The following is a 24,292-nucleotide window of genomic DNA, read 5'->3' on the forward strand; positions in this document are numbered from 1 at the left end:
AACATTGTGAAAGTGTTTCCGCTCTTATCGAAATGCATCTGCGCCAACTTTGGAAATAGCATTCATAGGACAAAACCGTATTGTTAAATTACACTAGCTTACTACCTTTCGATGGTTACAGATGCATGTGCATGGGTTCGCTTTAATAAGTCTATTATCAAATAGGAAACATTTGGTTCGTTTTAATATCTAGCAAAGAGGAACATTGGAATCGTTTGAGCTATCCTTTTTCGTTTGTTTTGCTGGCTTGCTATTATATCTTCCACTTTCCCTGCATTTGGAGGAAAAAGCAATAGATATATCGAATAAACGGTTTCAGTTACTTAAGAATCTTACGTTTCAAAAGACTAGCATACGGTATATGGAACAAAACAATGCAATTATATTGTACTCCAATAATGTTCACAATACCTCGTAGTTGATATACTTGCCAGAATGTGAATCGAACATTGATAAAATAGGTGATCCTGAAAAGAAACATACAAAATGCTCCTCTTCGAGCTATGCGATCACAATGCGCGTTTCGGAAGTGATACCGGATAGTGTAAACGGATTAACATTGACAAAGGAAATTTTGAAACTCGTTATGGATAATTTCAAATTGACAGAGTTTTCTTATCTTGTGTGTGTTGTACGTAATAATCAACGGAAAGTATTACATCCGATGAAATGGATTTTCCATTGCCGTTAGCATTAAGATTATCTATATGGAAAGGGAAAAGAGAGGCTGTTCATGGTTTGGAATTGGGTGTGTTCTAAATGGTAGTGGATTCACGGCTGTTTTCATTGCTTTCGTTTAAGGTTGAAGTGTTGGAGGTACCGGAAGCAGTCGCCACCGCTGTGTTCGATGCTGTCGTTGAGCTGGCCGATGAGGAATCGTTGGTGTTTATCATGGAAGAGGAGTGTTTGGGAGATTGGCCTTGCACTTCCGGCGGTACCAGGCCTTCCTTTACGCGCTTCTTTTGTTTCATCCGTCGATTTTGGAACCAAATTTTCACCTAAACGACATCAGAATGATAGCGGTAAGGTGTTGGTATTGGAATGGTTGTTACTGTAGAAATTAACAAATTTGTCACCATGAAACGATAATCTTACTTGTGTTTCGTTCAGATGTAAAGCATTTGCTATTTCTATTCGTCTGGCCCGTGTCAGGTATTTGTTGAAGTGAAATTCCTTTTCCAGCTCCGTTAACTGTTTGTTGGTGAAATTCGTTCGACCTGTACTGTTATTGTTCATCAGAAAACTGGTCTGGTGTGGTGAAACAGTACTGGGCGCTGCTGGAAGGTTAATAGTTTACGTGCAAAATAATCAGATCGTTTAATGGAAACGTTGCTCAGAAATGATAGTATTGTAGAAATGGAAAAGGATAGAAAGAAAGAGCACTGTTTGTCTTAATTTATATTAACGTTTAAGCATCCGTTGATTACATACCAACAGTCGTGTGGTTTGGGACTCGTAGCGGATCGAGCACATGGGCGGGAATATGATATTCCGGCGATGTTGCTAATTGTACAGGCTTGGTCACTGTTGAAGAAAGGGAAGAGTAATGCTACGTTAGCTTTTAAGTATAGTTTTCCATATATCATTAACTTTATCATTTAAGCTATGAGCAAAAATTGACAACCGTGAATCTAAAAATACAATTGCATTGTGAAACTTACGCATAAAGTTTTGCACACAGCTACTCTTCGCTTAATTTATAATGAATCAGTTTATCCAATTAGTGTTGAAACATTAACTACAATCTTAAAACGATATCCCGTAGGTAATTATTCCCCAGTTTATCGAATGCATTTGCGAGCGAGTACTCGAAAGTAGCTGTGGACTAAGCATGGCTTTGCGATACAATTTTATCGTGTTTGCCCAGTGAGCTTGAGATTGAGGAGCAGTTTTAAATGCTAGGCACCATGCGATCGATTATACCCAACAACGCGGACAGGAAGCTTCGCGTGCGTTATCTTGACACGATGTCAATCCGATACATGCAACATCGATACTACTTTCAGTCGCTTTTGGAGTCCACTATCAGAACAAATAGCAGGTCTGGAAGAACGCAGACCTTTACATTTGTAGGATTTTTGTTGTCAGTGCTAGCTCTAGCTCGCTAGCGCATTGTGTTTATCTATCGGAAGCAAATCAAATATTTGGTACACTTTATTATGTCCTACTGCAATGTGACGCGGTTGTAACTCCCGTGCTGTACCCGCAGGCCGCAGCACCAGGTTTGCGATTACGAGCAGCTAATGTGTGTATTTCGATTCTTTTTTCCGAACAGCAAGCCTTAACCCTTTCCCAAACCTACACACTGCTGCGACCATGTGCGGTGTTGCAGTTGTTGCGATAAACATTTACTCATTGATAAGCTACGCAGCTACTGTTTCCTTCAGGATGGGTCGTTTCTCAACGCTCGTGTCAGTTTGTCATTTTTTTCCGTCTGCATAGCACGATAGCCCCATATCGGGCATCGAAAAGTGATCGTACAAACTGTATTAGATACGTACGGAATTAGAAAGAAGCAACAATCCCCAAAACGTTGAACGTGCTGTGAAGGAGGGTGGTGGAGGTAGGGAGGGGGGAGAGGATGGGGTTGGGGTTGGTAGTAAGGCATCGAATGAGCTTTAGAAATAGCTGCAATGCAGAACCCCTTTACCCGCGAGCAATGGTAAAGGTGTCGAGTTAATCGTTTCGAGTCCATTGTAGCTTATCATTGATTTTTCGAAGATGCTAAGCCATTTCATAATAGGTAACGATAACGGTAGCGGTAGGCTCGGTAATCATGGAAACTGAAGTGACTGAAGTGGTCGAGCATGTGTAGAATCGCTCTGGAGTTGCGAATTTCCGCATTACGGGTGCGTGTAACACATCCTGTCAAAATCTAATCTGCATGATCTTGGAGTCGAAATCGAAACCCCTGATGATGTTTTACTACACACGTACAAGTGAGCAAACAACTGGGTTGGAGTAAGTGTGAGCAAATACAATCTGATGGTATGGTAACGCAATCAGGTTGGGAAATGGCTTCCCTGCTTGTAACTTTGACCGGCATCGCGCCCGTATGCAAACACTGCCACGTCTGTGGAAAATAGTCGGACGCGTCGTTTTGGGACAACTTTTGGCCAATCCAGTAGGTAAACAAAAGCTAAACACGGCTGAAAAGGGTCAGTGGTTGGAGGTGTGAACTTGTTGAAGTTCGAAAACAAGCGCTAATTTATCAGCCGGCAGTCAGACAGTGCCGCGATTCAACCAACCCGCGGCGGCCCAAGTGCGGTAACTGACAGGCTTAATTAATAGATTATACTACACAATAAGGATGTCTGGCGAAAGTCGGGATTATGTCGAAGTGCTAACTGTTGACGGTGGATTACTCCCACGGAGGGACGTTATGGGTTGGAGGAATGCAGAGAAAGAGGAAGTGGGAAAGGAGGCGTAGGAGTAGGATGATGAGAAGGAGAAGGAGAAATAGGAGGAGTAGGAGAAGAAGAGTAGGAGCGCGGCTGAGGAGGGAGAGGAGTAGAATTTTACAGCTTAGTCAGTTCAACATAGAGGTTTAACTTTTGCCCATTTCGATATCCATCATTTGAGCAGGCCTCAATGAACGGGGAATGGCTAGGCTGAAAGCAACGAGCCAACGTTTAGCCAAACGTTGGGACCTACTTTTCAGCGTCAGAGTATCCTCTAGGCGTTTTCGATTGCGCAAAAGTAAGAACAGGGGACTGGTGGGCAAATGGTTCGCCTTGTATGAAGGGAGAAAAAGGAGAAATTTAGCTACAGTATACAGCATGCGCAAACAATACGCGTCGGTTCGTTGAGTAACGGACTGTAAAAGCGTTTTTTATTTGAACTGTAATCGATAGCCTTCTCGACCATGCAACCGACTATATCAACACGGGAGCACAAAATCGGTGGCTGGTTGATGGAAGCATGCTAGATGCAAGCATCCATCTAGCGTTGAAACCATCGAAAAGGATTGCGGCCAATCGATTTCAGGATATATGTCCTGAGGTCGTCTGTGGTCCATCGAAGCACTCGCAGTAATGCCAAGCGCAGGGCAGAGGGATTCGCGTAGCCGCGTCACTTGACTTGCTTGATGTCAGGGGCCGTGATATTGGATGACGATCTATGATAAACAATAAACTCGTTCGTGTCGCGTGTCGCCTGTACTCGGCGTTCGACAGTGGTGAGGGGAATGAACTTTGCTCAAGCATTCTATAGCGACTCTGGTTACGTGATGTGATCGTAAGATTTTCTTCGACATCATCGAGAGACGTTGGTGACGGCATTTTAACGCCGTGGTCGTGTACTAGTGCGGAGCAAATAAAACTATGTCACATGACCATCAAGCTATCGGGAAAAATATAAAACCGTGCGCGGTGTTGAGTTACCGAGTCTCTGGCCGCAGTGAAATTTATCGTCTTCTTGCCGGTGAAACATTTACCCGTGCAAGTGATACGTCTGGGTGGGTTGGGGGGGAATCGGGCGGAAATAGGTTGTGAAATAAACAAAAGTTTATCATGTAAATATTGAACCCATTCTGCATTATGAGAGTGATATTTAGCTTCTGTATAAAAACTAAAACAATTGAAATCCTTGGAATAGAGGAATTAGTTCTACCGTATTCTTCATTTGGACAACTCTTGTCTTATTGGAACATTTAATTATAATTTGAAAAGAGATTAAGATAGTAAATGTTCTGTCTGGAATGGCGTGTGAGTTAAAAAACTGCTAACTACGTACGAAACTACGTTAATACGAAAACAAATATGCAAAATATACCTCAACTTTAAAATGCTACATTTACCAGTCTGCTCTCTATTGAAAATGTAGACACTGGTTGCAATTTTGTAACCGTATAACAACAGAAAGTTGCTCCTGTGGTATGGAGGAACACTGTAGTGTCAATGTCCATGATGCGTTTGATCAAATACATTAATTCGCCATATGACAGGCAACATGGACCAGCACTTTCCATACAGATCTTGAGTAACACCAATTTATGATGATACGGCTAGTCGCCATTCAGCAGAACAGTGTGCTGTTCGACGGTTGGAGAATGTTTTATATGTTCGCTTTCGTTGTTGCTCGTTGCTCGTTGTGGTTGTAGCAAAAAAGTTAGGCATGTTCTGGGTACGCTCGGTGTTTCAAATTCCACAGAGAACCCCAAATGAATTTTGGTACGCTTTGCTATGTTTCAATAATAGCGGTTGATCAACGAGTATTGATGTTCCTTCGTTCATTCCGGATGGTCTTTTATTCATGAATAATATATTCGTATTCGTATAAATCCATTTCGTTTAATTTCTATAAAAATACATCTCGCTTACTATTAATCGTTGAAACTAAGGACTGTTGAATGTTCACTAATTAAATATAGTAGAACGTCGATTATGGCGGACCTGATTAACCGGCGGGCGCATTATCCGTGAGTTAAAAAATGACTCACTGACTACTGCTCATTAGTACAATAGTTTTGAATTTTCAACCGTTTAACCCAAGACTAACATGAGAATTTTATGTAAAGAGGTTATCAAGTTATACCTCCCTGGAAAATGTTTCATATTGTTAATAAACAATAACTTAATACTAAAAGCATATGAATGCCTTTTACCTTTTACATAAACTCAACGCCACCAGCGTTTGTCAAAATCCTTCCCATAGTGCCATTGTACTTTATTATTTAAATTTGTATATGTGTAATTCAAAGTTTGGCCTTAACGGTGTTCACGTTCAAGCAATAATACATTTGTTTTCAGGCCAAATCCATTTATCGTACCACGTAGCCGAATAGTCAGTCCTAATTAAGGGGAACGATCCGGCTGAGATATTGTTTCGGTCCAGTCGTGTAAAACCCGTCGCCGCTACCAATGCACCAACGGACCGCGTCAAGCAATAACTAATTAAACATCTAAAAATATGTTCATTTTTGTTAATTCAGTTTAACGTTTTTAATTTTCAACAGATATCAACCCAAACTTGTATTGCTAAAATCATCCTGGACCATTGCTATCTTGTGATGAGTTTTGTTATCTTTCGCTAGTGAACACTTAATCTAAAACTAAAGAAAATCTTTTATTAATTCTTTGTAACACATTTTGGTATTTTCCCCTAACGGTGATTGATTACTGATAACGAGAATTGAAAAAAGCAAAGCTTTGCCTTCGATGGAATACCTGCAGCCGCAAATGACTCAACGTAAAGAGAAACAAATCAAACGAGGCAAACTTGTTTGGTCAACCGATTAGATAAATAGATTTCCTGTGTCAGTGACGCGTTGTAGTTAGTGATAGATCATTAATTATAGGTAATGAAAGTGAAACTTTCAATATCCTAAAATTATCACACCGTGCTAACCGTTGTTTTGTGTGTATTGGTGTAAAACTGTCAGGCGTGCATTTGAATGGTCAGAATGTGATCGGTATACAATGATTGTCACACGATCGACTATTGTAGCACGCAAGCAAACCATTTACGACACGGAGGTAACTTTGATACATAAGTAACTTAATAATAATATTTGAAGTCATTCGCAGTTGATTCACTGTTTAAAGTAACAACTTTTTTGGCATGCCGGTAAAGGGTCAAGAACGTGAATGGCATTACAAAGATGAAAAAGAGGATAACACACATTACTGGCAATCCTGTCTTGGTATGCTAACCAATGCCAGATAGGGTTGCGCGTTTCGTCGCATTTGAAGGGCAAAATTTGGAGAAAGCATGAAACTATATGAAACGCCAACCTCAAACTGCTCTGACGCGACGTTTTGTGATGGGAACACCAACGCCAATGGTTTATTTTTATTTCTTCTTCTGGCCGTGTTAGCTTCATACACCGTTCATCGATAGTGACGAACCGGTACACAGAAACGAGAACCGAATGTAATTCAGATTTGGTGATAGAGCTGCTTTGCCAGGAGTGCGTGCGGGTGGTATGGAATGAAACAAAAGCCAAAAATTCACCACATAGCTCTTAATTATTTTATGGATCAACTTGGCTGGCCGAACAGTGAGGAACCCGCAATCGCTACCACTACCATGGCCAGTGGTCAACTGTTCTACCGCACGTAGAGTCTTTTATAGGAGGGTGGAACAATTGAGAAACTGTAGAATAAAAAACGTGCTCCACGTTTGTTGGTTCAGTCGAAGGGAGAGGTGTCACCGATTCGTTGCGTGTCACTTGATGTGAAAATATTATAATTATGTTGCCGTGATAAAATCTTCTATTTATACGTTTGGTCCCCGCTGTTTTGTAAGTGAGGTGACTAGACGAACGAAGGACCAGCTACCGGCGGTCAGACCCAGATTGGTTGCAAAGCAATGCTTGCCGATGTGTTTACATCCCTTGCCGTAGTTAGGTCAATGCATTTCTGAAGCTCAATTGAGAAACTCAAACAAGGCACTACAGCGAAACCAGTTCCTGGTTTTGAATGGACAGCTTCCACTCGGCACCTAAAACCATTTCGGAAACGATATCATATTACTTAACAGTAGAACTAACGGAATGGAATGAGTGTGTGCCGATGGAAGATCGAATGAAATCAAGCTAAATGGTTGGATCAAATGTGATCGCTCGACCAACGCAGGTTGGTGTGTTGGTGTGAACATTGATTGGATGAGTTACGAAGGAACCCTAGTGAAACAGCGCGTCTCGCGCTTCCAGACATGTATTTTTGGAGTATCGTAAAACGAAAACCTTTGCAAACACTAATACTAACACGGACGAGGACAACGACTGAGTAGTAGCAGGAGGTACAAAATATGAAATTAATATTTGTTTTTATTTTCAATGACATTCAAATTGCTGCCTCACGTTTTTGCTGTCGCTACCAATTGAGTGTGCTTGGTGCTAGCATGCCGCGGTTGGTGACATTTTTGACAGTGGACAGTGTGTGCCCAATTGAAAGTAAATTGAGACCAGCGCTGGAAACGCGAGCCTGTGCTTATGCGGCCACCAGCTTTGAGCGTCCCAATATCGATCGTGGGCGTTTTTGTACATGCTGTTCTGGAAGGATTTATTTCACTTCTGCCCCCAAGAATGTGGGGGGGGGGGGACCGAAAACCAAAACGGGCTGATGGTGCCTGTGCGTTTTTGTTTTGTTTGTGTAGCAGTAAAATCCACTTTCGTTTTTAGTCACCAGCCAACCAGGACCCCAAAACACTTTTCGTCAATGACCTTGACGGCATCGAAGCACAAGACTTCGTGTCCTCGACACGTTTCCACCTGGGGTCCACTTACTGCGCTGGACGATAATGGCAATTTCATTCAAATGGGAACGACCCAAGTCACGCACCGCGCGTGTACGAAAAAGGTAGTTAAATCCAGGAGCCAGGTTTTGCTAACAGAAGAAACCAAGTGCTTAGGAGTGTTTTTTACTAGCGCTGGCCAGAAGTGGAGTTTGTTCACCTTTCTGGTACGGGAGTTTTTAATTAACACACACACAGCCGGACTCATTATGCGACTTTCTTGAAGACAGGCATGCGGTCTAGGTGTTGGTTTTAATGTTCGCGTGTGTGAATTATGAAAAAATGTTGAACGATTTTGTTTTGTTAAAGGTATGCTTCGATTCGAATGCCGAAACAATACAACACACTGTTTTCGATCTGGTTGATAGTCCAAACAGACGTATATAATCTCGTAGACACCTGGAGAGTTTAATCTTCCGCAGCGTAGCCTACTATACGTTATCAGGAAAACGTCAACGAACCGAAAGGAAAATGACACTATAGTGCAGATCACTGGTAACGTGTGACGTCAGCTGCAAATCACATTTAATGTTTGTTGTGCGTCTCACTTTACGACGGGTTCTGTGCATTATCAAACATGCAAACGATAACGATCGCCGCGCGAAGGTAAGATGTGTACGGAAAGTTTTGAATTATGACTCCTTTTTTTATCATGGCTGCCGTTAGCGCGGCATTGATGTTTTACGGTGTGTATAATTTATGGCCTTGCTCCGGTCCGGTTTGTTATATTTTTATAGTGCATCACGGGGTCCAGACATGGGATGTGAAGGATTTCTGGACGCTGATAAAGACAGTGAACCCGGCAGACAGAGCAGGAGAGCGGAGAAAAAATAAAGGTGTGTTTTGGTATGGGTACCGGTAGGCACCGAACAGTTCTTCTCGATGTACGTGATTGTTCGATTGGAAATACAAAAACCAAAACAAAAACCAGCAAAAAAGCACACCCTTTGAAAAGAAGGAGGTTAATCCATTGGGACTCGAAATCCCGGTGGGAGTTGTATCGCTTTACAGTGCCTCTGTGGGACGCAAACCACCACGGGTTGTTACGGTAATCCGGTGATGCTGCGGCCTCTATCTAACGCTAACAACGAGGGTTTTGGCTGGATGGGTACTTACTTGGAGGCTTTGGCACGTTTCGTTTAACTTGCATCCACTTGTAGGTGGGTGCATTCTGTTGGTTTTGTTGCTGATGAGCATGTTGTTGCTGTTGCAGCTGCTGGTGCTGTTGCGATTGCTGGTTCGCCGAATGCTGTTGCTGCTGCTGCTGCTGCTGCTGCTGCTGCTGAGTATGCATGTTTTGCTGCAATACTGCAGCATGATGGTGATGATGATGAGGGTGAGGGTGATGATGGTGGTGCTGCTGGTGGTGGTGGGAAAAATTGTTACCTACAGCACCGTTACTGTCCCCATCGTCGGATGTACTCGCGTTGAGCAACACTTGCGGAGAGTCAATCATTGCTGCGGATGTAGAAACGTTAGGGCTGCACTGGGCTACCGAGTGCTGATTATGGGACTGCTGGAGGTGCTGATGTTGATGCGGCTGAGAAATGGTATCGGAGTATACCTGTCCCCACCCAGCAGCACCGCCGTTCACACCACTAGGGGAGGTTGTGGGGTTGTGCGGATGTGACATATGCGGATGTTGGTGAAGATGGGTATGGTGATTGTGATCACCGGCACCGGTAGCATCGTCCGTTATAGCTCCAGCAAAGGCTCCGTAGCGATGTAGATGCAATTTGGAATCGTGATGATGCGCCAGATAATTAGGATCTGCGCAATCCTGTGTTTGGTGATACATCGCATAATCCAGGTTAGTGTAACTCAGACCATTATCCGCACTAATGATACGGTTTTCCGGAAACGGAGCCGTCGGGTTCGGCTGCCCTGGGCCGTAGTAGATAGCGCCTTGGCTATCGCCTTCAAAGTATAAATCGGTCGTCGGAGAGCTAGAGGTAGTGATGCCGTATTCGATCGCGGACGGACTGTATAGGTGAGATGTGTGAGCATAGGAGGAGGTCTGATGGACATTGGCCGTGGGCGGATTAGAACTGTTACTGGTGGTGCTGTTAGAGGTCACTGCGGTGTTACTGGTGGCATTATTCACAGGTGTCGTATTGCCTACACTAGCAGCGTTGGAGTGCTGGAGCGGTTGGACATTGGGTTGCCTTTGGTGTTGGTGATAATGGTGATGATGATGGTGACCGGCTGTAAAGTAGGGGTAACCTCCGGCCCCAAGATCACTGTTCTGAAAACCACTGGTGTGCGATGAATGATTTCCGTACATACTTATGTCTATCATATTGGCGGTTAACTTTTCAAACTTTAAACTGCTAATTTATTCTAGCACACGCCATACAATTCAAACCATATTTCACCACACAACACTAGCGCTTGCTTAGCACTACACAAAGCACAGATTGCCTCGCAAGGAAGCTTGTTTTAACTCATCACTATGCTCACAGCACCGCGGGAAGAAGCACTACGAACGCACAAACACTGCGTACCAAAAAAAAACCCGATTTAATCCGTTTAAAAGTTACCATAAATCGTTGTTGGTGGCAAAAGACCAGTCGTTTTAATCCATATTTTGTTGGAAAATCAGATAATCAGGCTTATCGCTTAATTCTTCGCCGTAACGTATGCCCCGCGGAAAGGTAATCTATTGCCATCAAGTTCTAATTTCAAATTGACCACGAAATTCCAGCTGCACTGCCAATTTTGTGTGGCGTGAAGTGAATTGTGTTCACGAATGAACGAGGGTCATCGGATGGTCCCTTTCTTCTTCCGCTCGGCCCCTTTTTTATCCATAATTTACACCACGCTTGGCTCCTCCTACTTTTTTTCACCACACCAGATGAATGCACTATGCGTGCAGTGAGGACAGAGCGCGTATAGAGCCGTTTTAGAATCAGCACGAACGAAATGCGCACGCGCTTTGTGCAAGTTCGCCAGCATTGTGGTGGTTTCTTTAGATGCAATTGGCAAACTATCGCTCAGGCCGTTTGCTTTTTTCTTTGCTATTTTGATATTTTCTGGTTGCAAAAACGATCCCTTTAACCGTGTTATAATTATGGAGGAAAGGACTCCAATGACCTTGAGCATTACGTGTGCCAAAGATGCTCCTCTAAAATCATGTTATAGTACCCTTAATGTGTGTCAATATTGTATGAAGTAATGCGTAAAGTAAAGCAGTAAAGCAAGAACTTATATCAAATATATTTAAGACATACAACTCGTTTTCATTGCGGTAAACAGTAGAATTAACTCTTACGAACCACATCATGAGTGCTGCATTTACTTGAAACATACGACACCTACCACGTGTTTTCTTTCAATTGTTATTATTTTGTGATTATTTACCATGAAATATGTAACGATTGCAAACGAAATGAAGTGTTAAAGTAATAAAATACTTAGCAAACGTGTCAGTTTTTATGCAAGTGAAATATTGTTGATGTGTTGGGTTAAATACGCGAAAATGTCTTGTTCATGCATTTATATACAAATCATTCCCATTTTGTGCTTTTTATTTTGCTCCTTAATGTTGGTTTGATACGAGTCTTACTATGTTTTAAATTACCCACACTTGAATAGTTACTCCTGCCTATGTTGGAATATACGTTTCAGACAAGATTTGTTCCCAAATTGGGCGTGTAGGTGAGAAATTCGCTACAAATTCAACTGTTGGAACAGCTCGCTTCGAAAAACTAGTAGCTATAGTAGAATTGTTTTGTAAAATTATTTAACCATGCAAATATTTATGAAGATGTGTGTGTGTGTTAACATTCATCTGCCGGATGACTTGAACATTTTATCACAAAAAATCAATTAATATCGCTTGTCTTGGAAACTGTGTAGCTTTCACTTTATCCTAGCCGTTTCTACCATATTGAGCAAAGAAAAGGATTACGTATGCATTCAGGTTGCATGACTCAAGGCACCCTTAGTAACTAGCAAATTATGTACAATGATGTTCATTCAGAAAGTTAAATGTAAACAAATACCGTTAAACGACAGTTGCATTTTTCAGCCTTCTAAAGATCGGTGTTTGTTGTATACAGTTAGCTATCTGAGTTGCATCATGTCATGATACGCTTTATGATAGATTGAGCTACTAACGTTTCGATTGCACATGGAAATGGGCCTTGTGTGAAAATATTTTGCGAACGTACGTTGACGGATAGGGCCGATAAGACGGATGCAAACGTGAAAATACGAACATTTTCCGTTATTTTTCCAGGTAACTGGATCGCCGATTGCGATCATAAGTAGCAATTAAAATGAAGAAGGGCATGAGGTGTTGTTTTGCGAGTAGCTCACGTGGCTATACCACTACAATCCAACCGGGAGTAATGATCGGGAAAAGCGAAAGAATGGAAACGATTTGTGGTCCGTACCAATTCAATTAGAATAGTCGCTCGTAATTGAGTTTTAGTCATATGCACATGATTTTATGTTTTCGTTAGTTGGATACGTTTAATGCAGTAGAACAGTGGTATTGTATGTTAACTGTAACCTGGTCTTGATAAAACGAATAGTAAGCAGACTGAGTAAGAATCACGCGACGAACGGACTTGTATTTATGTAATAACGAAAATAACATCATTATTCGTCGCATTTCGTTTGGAGGATCAGCAGGGAGCTGAAACCAACAACCAGTCCCTTGTTGCTGTTATCTGCTGCAAGAAAACAGTCCCATGTTGGAATAGTGCTGGGATAAAGTTGGCAGCATAAGGCGATGAGTTGAATTGGAAGTGTTCGTGAGCAGAACATGTGAACGTGCGAAATATTGCAACTAGCCAAACACTCACACACGCACTGTGCATGGTTAGGCAGATCGAGTGGATACGGGAACGAGTGACAGATTGGGATAGAGCCAAAGCCGATCTGCTGCCGTTGGATCCGTAGAAAGGGCCCAGCGAAGAAGGGACGAACAGCAAAAATAGGAACCAACCTTAACAGCAACATGAATATGTACGCATTTTGAATATGAAGGTGACATGACAGCGAAAGATGGATTGGTGTTTTCCTCCATCGTTTTTTTTTTGGTTTCGCCCAATGTTCGCTGAAAATGTCCGTTTCAGTCCTGCTAGTTGCCGGTTGAAAAACAGTCGTTGTGCACAGCAGCATCAGAAGCAGAAGCACTAACAGAAACACCAACCAGTATGTGAGTGAAGTTAATACAGACGGCTGGCATGAGAGTGGTGCGCGGTGGTTAAAAGCAAAGGAATGGGACCCCGAGGAGCAAATAGAATATGGTATTTACGGTGGACGAATGTGCCGTATCCAATCTTATAATCTGGCCTCTCTACGAATCTCACTGTGACAATCAACATAAGGATTCTAGTAGCCGACACTGGCAAAAGTGGGAAAATAGCAATGTATGTGGCTTGTACTGTTGCTCTTTCCATCTCTGTACCGCTTATGATTGTCAGCAGCAGCAGCAGCAGCAGCAGCATTATGGCACTAGCCGGAACATGTAGAGGGAAGAGAAAAAACACATAAGAACTCGTTCTTTCCAGCGAATCCAGAGACTGGAAACATTGCTCATGGCTCATGGCGAACCGGGTATTAAGAAAAAGAATATAGTTGTTACTTAGACGACAGCATGTTTTGCTACTATTATTATTATTGTTGATTCTGTCAATGGTTACGCAGCAGCACGTTTCCTGATGGTGTTCCTTTCGCTGACAGCTCTGACATTCGGTCGAATAAATTTGCGCATCGATGTGCTTACTACGGTTTTGTGTAGCAGATGAGTGGTAGTAGAGATGGCTTCTAGGTAAGGTGTAATGAAAGAAAAGAAAATTAGATTTCAATTGTAGTCTGTTTACTTAAATAATGGGGTACGATTCACGAAAAAAAAAATGATGCAATATGTAGTTCGCTGCGTATGTTACAAATAAGGTACATTGTAGCAATACAGATGTTGTGTTTATACTTTTTCACTTAAACCATGTATTTATCTGCCAACTAAACAAGTATGGCTCATTTATTAAGTCTTACCTTAATATAACTCTTTTCCAACCTGAGCGAATAAATTAAAAATATTAAGAAAAAGGAAAACACAGTAGAATGAAAAGAACCCCGGGATAGGTGAAAGTTGGAAAAGTGAGATGAGGAATTAAAAGGATGGATAGATATGCATTACATTTTTACGAACAATATAATTATTGGATGTTTTGATTGAGTTGATGCAACTTTATATAGTAAAAATTAAAACAAATTATGTACGGTTCGGAATTATCAGAAGAAATCTATAAATCTTCCTTCCTAGTCGGCACAACAACCTCAGGAGGTCTATGCCTGCCATTTCTGGCTTTCTTTAACTTTATTAACCTGTAGATGGATGGCCAAGTCTGGCGTACGAAGGATTCGTCCGGATGGGATTTTGGGCCCTGTCGTGTGAAGAACGGCGCCGCTACCAATACACCACTGAGCCGCCCCAATCTATAAATATACTGTAAGGAAATATTAAAGAAAATCATATCTAGTCTGATTTAAGCTATAATCGAATGCGGAAGTATGATTAAAACGTCTTACTGATCAGCTCATCAAATTAAACTTGAGGAACATACAGTTAGCGCAGGAGATTATTCTCGAGATGCGTATTACTGTCAAGAATGTGTCAGGATGCTACTTTGAGTATATGTAACAAGCTACCTTTTAAATTCCAGTGCAATGTTGTTAGTTGTGACATTTCTGTACCGTGAGCATGATTGAATTATTTTATGATTTCATAATTGATTAACGGCAATCTAATCGAATGACAATAGAGGGAAAAGATTTGAAATATGTTAACTGTTTCTTTATAAATGTTAATATACATAGCCATATTACTATAATGTAAACAAAACACGCTTTTGAAACTCACAATATAATCAAAAGATTTTACAATGAAATTGCAAAATACAAAAAACAAATAGCGGCATTATCAAATCTTGTACAAGGTTTCCTCAATCATATTGGTATGTCTAAATTTGTTTTAATGTTTTCTTCATTTATATATTTTTCTTTAACAGATAAAGTTAAGGTGTGATAAAGCTACAAGACTGTGTTTACTATTCAACAGCATTACTTTTATGCGTTGTGTGGAAAGATGTCGGCTTGATTGGAATGTTATTTCGAAATCGAATGCTTACTGAATCCATTCTGAATTGAATTAAAGTTTGCATTTATTTTTCATATTAATCAGAGGTATTATTATTATCATTATACTAATATTGTCATTATTAGTAGCTAGTCCATTGAAAAATTTAAAATATTTTAAATAATTTCACAATCAATGTCGAATGAGACCGTACATAAATAAGTTTATTTGAAAATATGTAAAAATGTGTCAATCGTGTCTCAATGTCTCACAAATTGATCGTTTCTGCTTGGCGGTGCCTGGAATTGTTAATATCTAATAGATTTAATTTTATCATGTATTCTTAAGATGTGGTTTCATTCGAAAATAAGTTTTAAATGAATTGTAAATTGAATGAATCTTTGGTAAACTAAATGTTTAGTGTTCGTGAAATTAGCTACGTAATCTTCATCTATTTCTTCTTCCCTGTGGTGATACAACCTTCATTCTTCGATAGCCAATTCTAACCTCCCTATGTTCTTCTTTTACTTTTTGCTTTTTCAAGTTTCTTATTATTCATATCTTAACTTTTTGATGATTTGGACTCGTCAGTCATGTATTTTACATAGTCATTCCTATTTAGATTCGCACCTACAATTTGTGCTTTATTAGCTCGATGCTTAGCGTAGAACAACTAAGATTTTCTTTACCATATGGATTTGGGTGTTGGGATCATTCATCGTCTCCAACGTCTCCATCGTCTAATCAATATGATTTCCGATAGCAGCTATTTCGAATACAAACCGGACGTTTTGCATTATTACAGGTTGTAAGGACTGAACCGACGCCAATCGTTTAAGTAGCCTTCTTTGTAATATGTCTGTTAACGATAGCCCGCAACGAACTCTTGATAACTCATATCACGTAAATTTAAAGAATCCAGGTGCTTCAACTTTTGTATAGAGATATTCAAGAGACCGGATATTGGTATCGATATTTGATGACAGTTACGCAGATCCGTGATTGACAGTTCTGTGTCTGTCTGCTGTACCTCTATCGGAATTGATTGTGGGTGACATGTTGGCTTGAAGCCATGATCCCAAATTCCCAAAGGAAGACACATCTTCGTTTTTCTTTGAAGGAGATAGTCGTGTTTCTACCTACCTGAGATGATTGACTTTTCCATGAACGACCACAGCAAACAATGTGTAGGAAATGACGATTTTATACATGTTACTTATCCTGCAACAGAAAATGCAACCATAATAGGATGAGCTGTTCCTTAGCCAAGCTTACAACGAAGCTTTGTTCATGTTTACTATTCAAGACCATCTCAACGGCTAATCCGTGTTTAGGGTATCCACGGGAGGGCAAAACAAACACCCACAGCTTGGACATTGCAACCGATACAGCAAAGAAAAAATGGTCAGGTGTCTATAGTTGTGGAAGTTGTGTCAATCCTTTAATTTTTCTTCTTTTGCTCTTTAATGGGCAAGCAACGCGTGCGTTTTGCGAATCGGCAGCAATTAGAATCGTGTTCAGCTGGTACACTGATGGGCGAATGCTAGAACGAAACGCAATAATGCCGATCATGTAGCAGTGTAGAAGTCAATTCTCAAGAAATGTGAACACAGGGGAACAAAACCAACGAGATGTGGGAGGGCAATAGAAGGGAGCAGAGTAAAAAGTAGTAAAAGATTGACGAAGATAATCTCTTAAACATATAAACACGTCAAGCTGTCGTACAACTGTCGAGACGATTGGCTTAACATTAACAGCGAGCGAGCAGGAAAGGCAAAAGGCAAGGAACCAGAAAGATGGTTCGGTGCATTCAACGTATGACAGCATGCCAGATAACTCACTGCCGGTGATATTCTGAAACTGAAAGGATGAATGAAGAAGGTGAAAACGACCAGTTAGCATGAGAGCGAACGATGGTTACAATTGATGTCCCCAAAAAGGTCTCTTTTGGAAAGTCATGTTGAAGTAGTGGAAAAAGTTTCTGTTAGCATAGTGATGCAGCAAACCAATACTTCCAAAATGAATAGGATATAATTTAATTAAAATGACATGAAACCCTTTCGTACGTATCAGTTTTAGTTTATTTGGCCTGTTTACACGTTTGTGGATAAGGTTGTACAGTAGCAAAAGTTTTTGATCACAATGTTGCCGTTGAAATCGTTTTAACCTAATCGGATTATATGTAATGAGCTCAGTAATTTACAACTGCGGCAGGTTTTTTTTCTGTTCCCATGTACTAATGTGTTCGGGGGAGAGTGTGTCACGAGGAGCTCCAGCCAAATGTTTTCTTGTCCATGAAACTGAGAACTCTTCGTCGGTGGTGAACATCACTAAACTGTAGATCTAATTAACAGTGTAAGTGGTACGTCATCTGTTCGGTGTGAGATGAAACCGGACAAAATTCAATTAAGAAGATATGAAGGATAGAAATGATAAACTGTTCATCGGTCATTTGACGACAGCAAAAGACTTGAGAAGCATTGAGAAGACCTGAAGCAAGCAGCGACTGGGACTGGTCCGTCTGTTGGAGTAGGTATTCAGGAAACAAGGAAGCTGTATTCTTACGCGTCGGTTACAAGCAGAGGATAGAATAAATCCAAAACAAACAAGCGCTCTCTAAAAAAAGCGGGGCAAAATTCATTTCTTCTCAGCCACAGCTAGCTCATCATACTCATCTTGCTCTCAGGATAACTGGATTTTTGGTTGTCGCTGGAAACGGTCAATTAGCGAAACTACAGGGCCCATATCCATTTGTTGCGGGGAAGAAACCAGGCGTCAACTCGTGGAGAAACCGGTCTCCACGTAACACCATTGAGGAACAGAGTTTCCTTGATTCTTGGACACGATATTGGAAGCAGTAGTGAAAAAGAGGAACAAACTGGTTACCCGCTGAGTTTTGATTGCGTGTGATTAGCCGATTCTCACCCGTTGTATACCGTAACAGGTCGATGCAATAGCAATGGGTACATCACGTCATTCTCGCAAGTCCCGCCAGCGGACAAGAAATCAAAAGTGACAAGTTGGAATATATGCGCGCATCCATCCTCCGCTTACACATTCGACACATTTAATTTGGATGCGTTGGCCTCCACTCTTGGGACGACGAATGTTATGAACATAACTTGGAAAAGGAAAATGTAACTTCCTTCCTCAGCCATAAGCCATAGGACGCTGTTCGGTTCCACTGACATGTTTGTTCGATTCTGATGTGTGTTATGTTTCTGAGGTTGACTTGCGCACTATGTGAGAACGACAGTGAGCTGGTTAAAAAATAGAATTATTTGGTCTTATTTTTATGCTGCACATACCTTCACACACCACTTGCGTCATCGAATGTGGCTTTCTCGGTTTATAAAAAGACCATGACGGCAAATGTACAAATACACATTTGAAATACCTGCTAGAAATGATTGAAGTAAGAAAGTTGGAATAATATCAGAATTTGTGTTTGTCCATTCCTTGTCCCATAATGTTTTATTTGTGTAGTGGCGTTAGATGGTATCGGATCACTTTAGGAGGAAAAGCGAAAAGAAGATTAAAAAATGATATTCATTTATCTTTATTCGAGAATTAACTCGATACCCAGTAAGCTGAAAGCGATGTCGAGACTATCGTCGACTGTCGATCTTTTCCTGATTTAAGAGCGCGTAGAAGTCTCTCAGAATCAATGACAAGAGCAATGACGTGACCATGGCAACCAGGGCAGGTGTCATCGGTGTAGAATGTTCGAAAGACAATAAGAATACGTTCGGATGGTCAATATGATGAATTTATCTTGCTTGAATATTTCCATTTTTCCCACAAGTGCCACATGTGCCATGTTTTTGATAAGTTTTTCAAAAAGCATCCATTATAGGATGAGGATGTAGTAGTTATTTATATGTATATGCCTTTCTGATTAATTGCAGTTTTAGTGACAATATATTACCCACTGTATGTCATAATGCGTCGGTGGTTTCAAAACGGTTTCACAACGATTCGCTCGCTATAATCTCTTATAGTTAAATGATGCAGCTTGTTCAATAGATCTTTAAATATGATCGTGAAACTATTTGAGAAAAAAAGAAGCCTGGATGGCTTATGAATAGTTCAGAGATATCAGTTTACGGACAAGTGTTAACAGTATTAAGTATTAAGGTATAACATAACATGAGTCAATTTGAATCAGCAGTTGGCGTTCGCTTAGTTTAGTGAGCAATATTCGGTAGCTGGAAGGTATTAGTTCGATCAACAATCAAAGGCAAGACATCTTCCAACGCACCGAAAACATTGTCCTTATCCATGACAAATCAGACCATTCCGTGCAGTTCAACAGGGATAAGATATAGCTGGTTACGCTAGACAGAGGAAAAGAGTAAAATTTCTATACAGGGGTTTCTATGTTTCGTTTTCTTCTTTTTGAATTTTAATCGATTGTACTGACTGCACTGGTTTGTGGAAAAAGTTGAAAAAATGTAATGTAAACCCGACGTGATGGCAAACACACGTCCACCGTCCCTGGCGAAGGCCGGGGGAGACACAAAGGGAGGAAGGTAAGTGAAACAAATGAAGATGCATTTGACAAACTGATTGATTAGTCCACGCAAATCGACACGTCCTGTCAAGGTGAAAAAGTATAAAAAACGAATAAGTCATTGCGGAACCTGTAGCACACAAACACCCGACGACGATGGTCAAAGTATGGATAATGATAAGAAACCGAGGGAGCGTACTTTAGGCTCACACTAGCATTCGGTGCGTTGAAAAGCAAAAATGATCGGGCCGAGTTGAGAGTAAAAAAAAGTCGAAGCTAAATCGCGTAAGCCACATGCCTATGGAAGGGCGTGGAACAAGTGTGGAAATCTACGTGCATGTGTGTGTGTGTGTAAAAGAGGATAGTAGATTGATCAAATATGCTTGATCATCTACTTGGTAGTTTGTGCTGATAAGCGAACGTGCTGTATGTAAAGACAGCAAGTCAGTTTACTTCCATAGTCTAGCAAGGTGAGTACTAGCAGAGTGCAGAGGCATGCAGGCATAAACGAGGGCATGCAGGACGGAAGAAGATAACAAGGAAAATCGATCCTTCGATTTGTCAATCGATCGAATCTTTCACCTAAATCCGACAGCTCCGCATGTAGGCATAGAATAGGGCTTACAAAGGCTCTTAGCGTGATTGGTTTTTGTGGCGTTGGTAAGAAAAACTTTGCTCACGTCATCGTGCCGCAAGCTGTGTTTGTATACCTATCGTTTCGAGATCGAAAACGCGAGTCTGCAGAAGCTAGACCGCGCACTAAAATGTCGAACAAACCTAGACAGTGAGGTTCGACATGGAGTCTGCCAGATCTGTTTGTCGTCTTGGTACGATTTCTATCTCGCTGCCTACTTTATCTCACATGAAAATGAATGACGATGTCGCGCCGTAACGGCTCATGTGTTTGACGGTGGCAAGGGTAGTACGGTAAAAGGAAAGCAAAAATACAGATTGTTTTTATCATGACACAATCGAACGAAAACTAACCGTTATCGATCCTCTCACGTGTTTATTTGCGTTCACGCAGGTTGACTTTAGCCCTGCTATCTTGGGCGAGATCCATCCTTAAGCTCCATTGTTCTTGTATGAATGATGGTAAGGAAGCTATGTTAAGTTATGGGCCGGGTACGACCGTTTCGTTACTGTTGCCTTACTGTCTCGTGCGCCTTTTCCACGGTCTATCCTCGATCCCATGTGGGATGCTGTGCTACTGCTGTATGCCTCTGTAGCTGTGTTATCTCTATTGGCTGTTTGTGTGTTGCATAGGCGGAAAGTGCGAGAGCTTCGTGCTGCTGTTTCAGTTACTTGATGAATCTCTTCCTACTCTGTTGTTTGCGGGGTATTTGAGGCCGTACTTGCCATTTTTCCTAACGTCTACATTTATGGCAGCAGACTCACACAATGGTGGTGAGGAATAATCAATCTTCGATTTTCATCGCTGTTGTCAAAATCAATAATTTTGGGTTATATGTGTAATGTTCGTAAACTCCCGAGTGCAGCACATGTGGCTTTTCGTTTTGTGTTTTGCTGTTGTTGTGTTAGATTTTTTTGCCGAAAGCTTTTAGATAGTAACATTCTTTTTTATAATTAACTAAAACATGGTTTCATTGTTCTGAGTTTGTTTGAATGGAGCGCAAACGTTATCTTATATGTATGAAAGTATTGGATAATTTAATTTAGTTCAGGTAGTTGGATACTGTAAAATATGCCAAAGAATTGTACATAAAAGCCTTTCAAACACAAGCAAAGATTAAAATGTATATCCTTCAGTTCCTAAACCGTTAACGCATTGTTGATATAATTTTATATTGTTGTCATAATACTTCCGATACTGTTGAAGAGAAGCTTTAATCATACCAGGCAACACTTTTTTTTCCTTTTATGTCTATTATATGACTGACTGAAATAATAAATAACTCCGTATATTGGAGAGCGGACGACAAAAAAAAACAAATATTCCAGCTCCAATATAAGTAAATGAGATTTAACAGATATAAAACAATTATACAATTGGAAATAGGAAAAGGTGGAAATTGTTTGAAACTTTGGTGTTGTGCAGTGTTTTATTTTATGTCATTTATGTGATAGTGTTTACTACACTTGTAGTAGGCATTAGTTTAGTAAAATATGCAAACGACGAGGTCTCACATTGCATTAGTATGTCTACTATTGAACTCTAAACGGTTAGTGCTTTCTATGCCATAGTCAATTCAATTTTCATTCGAATTTTCCTTTATCTGTATGAGGCTTAGTGTTAGACACTGTACCATCGTATTGCTTTGTAAATATAATTCGTTTTGTTATTGAAAAAAGTTATACTATTTCAATTTGTTGTGCTTAAGCTCCTATCAATGATAAGAGCTAAATCACAAGCAATGCTGCAAAGCAGGCACCATTAGCAGGGACGGGTTGAAATCAATATTCACAATCTGTGCACTCGGATTTTTTGGCCTTCCTAGACGACATGTTTGTATAGATTAGGCTCGCTTAAGTAAAGATATAGATAAAAATAATTGAGCGATACGGTGTTCACTAGGATAAAGATGTTTTTTTTTTTTCAATGACCCTGAAAAGATGTTCCTTTTTGTGGTTTGGATTAATCGAGAAGTTTGTTTACCGTTGGTGTGTTATCAGTTAAGTAGTTTCTGTTACTTATGTTTTGTAACAATTAGTACCCGTAATAACTTGGAACGTTAGGATTAAGGTGGATTAGTGAAATTTGAACGATCACTCGATTAACTGGGAACTATCGGAAGATTAATAATCAAGTAAGTATCGGAACATTAATTTCCACAAACTGTTCAGTGTGTGAAAACCTTAACAATTTGCACAAAACCATAAGCAATTAATTAAATTATTAAATCTGAATCAAGAAGTATTATCGTATGATATTTTTCATATCTTTGTACGAACCAAATTTACGTAGTTCAAGTAGAGAGTTTATTGTATTGCAATGAGCGAAAGCGTGGCAACTACATAAACTGAGTTCAATGTTTAGTTTCAATGATGTACGTCGTCGTGATCTTCGTCGTTCATGTCATACGTCGTGGATGCATTCGAAAAAACTGCCATGCATAGTGCTTAAAATGGCCATTGAATCTGTGTCACATTTAAAATTACATTCGAAGTGAATATTGTATAAACGAACGTTGAAAACGACCGGAAATCTGAAACGCACAAAAAACGAACCGCCAGAGTTAAGACGTTGCAAGAAATTTGTTTGGTTCAGGCAATTGTATCTCATAGGTTAAACCAAATACCTTTCGTTTACGTTGTAGAATCGTCTCGTATATAGAGTACACCAAAATATCGTAAACAAAAGTGATGCTCTAAATAAAACATTATTTCTATATCAGCGCTTTTCTATTTGTAATGATTTCGAAAGGATATTAAAAGCATTTTCAAAAGCATCCTTCAATGGGCGATGTGGTGAAGAAGCTTAAAGCCATCCTCTTGCATAATATGTTTGAATGCAAGAATAAGCTTTACGCTCGTAACAGCAACAAATGACAGAAGTGTACAAATTGAGAACTTGCTATTACTAGATTCTAAACGCGCTTTTCGACTGCTTGTCGATTACTTACCTCTATCATTTATTACTTGCCGTTTGGCTTTGATCCAATGATTTTTTTTCGAATCCACCTTACTAATTCCTCTGGGTTTGCGCTGTTTAGTTAAGATTGATTGCGCAACGAAAATTTGTGAATATATACTCAGCTGTTCTTTTGTATCGTCTCATTTGCTAGCTGATTTGTTTGCGGAGTGAAAATGCAACAAAATGCTCCGAAAACATGAATTGTTCGGACTAAACATGACAGTTGCCCAAAGAGAGCAATTAGACTTTCAACGGTCAAAATGAAAGAGTGCTCGCTCTAACCGCTGTTGCTCTCCTGCTTGCGCTCCCGCCGAATCGAGCTCGCTCGATGACTGTTTCAAACCTGAAGGATATTCTCATGCTGTTCGCTTCTTCGGCGTCATGCGCTCTCGCTCGTGTTCATTATTTGATATTGCGCACACACGTGTGCATTTTCTTCGTCAAATTGGTTCACAGTTCGTACAGTACAGTTGGTTCAAGTTGAACTGTGGTGTTTTGGAACTGTAGCGCTATCTGGTGGACAATATGGAATGAATGGTACACCTGTCAGCACCTGTGGTAATTCTATGAAAATGTTGCTTTAGGTTGTTGTCTTGGCTACAAGACGACTGTTTGTACCGACACTACATCGGAACGATTTGTACCGACATTGACGGTGGCGTGAACAAACGAAGTTAAAAAGAACTTTTCCCTTCAAGACAGTAATATATTTCCACATTAACAACTAGAAATAACAATACTGCCAGACGTTCTGTTAAACAGCAACATGCATCGTTAACTGGTCTTTTTCCATACAATAGAAGTTAGTGTGAATAGTGTGATCTATCATGTTCGGTGATATTCTGTGATGGGTTTA

At 40.5% G+C, this 24,292-nt stretch overlaps 1 protein-coding gene across 1 annotated transcript; it reads right to left on the bottom strand.

The window, feature by feature from the left end:
• Window positions 1-755: 755 nt before the first annotated feature.
• On the bottom strand, window positions 756-10,543 carry LOC128310603 (homeobox protein Hox-A1-like). The gene is made up of 4 exons (XM_053047286.1): window positions 9,355-10,543; window positions 1,432-1,524; window positions 1,096-1,274; window positions 756-998 (listed from the first exon to the last, which is right to left on the bottom strand). Exons 1-4 carry the CDS (start codon window positions 10,535-10,537, stop codon window positions 756-758), a joined length of 1,698 nt encoding a protein of 565 aa, XP_052903246.1. The 5' UTR covers window positions 10,538-10,543.
• Window positions 10,544-24,292: the final 13,749 nt, after the last annotated feature.

The sequence above is a fragment of the Anopheles moucheti genome, chromosome 2 (assembly GCF_943734755.1).
Source record: "Anopheles moucheti chromosome 2, idAnoMoucSN_F20_07, whole genome shotgun sequence".
NCBI classification, from domain to species: domain Eukaryota; kingdom Metazoa; phylum Arthropoda; class Insecta; order Diptera; family Culicidae; genus Anopheles; species Anopheles moucheti.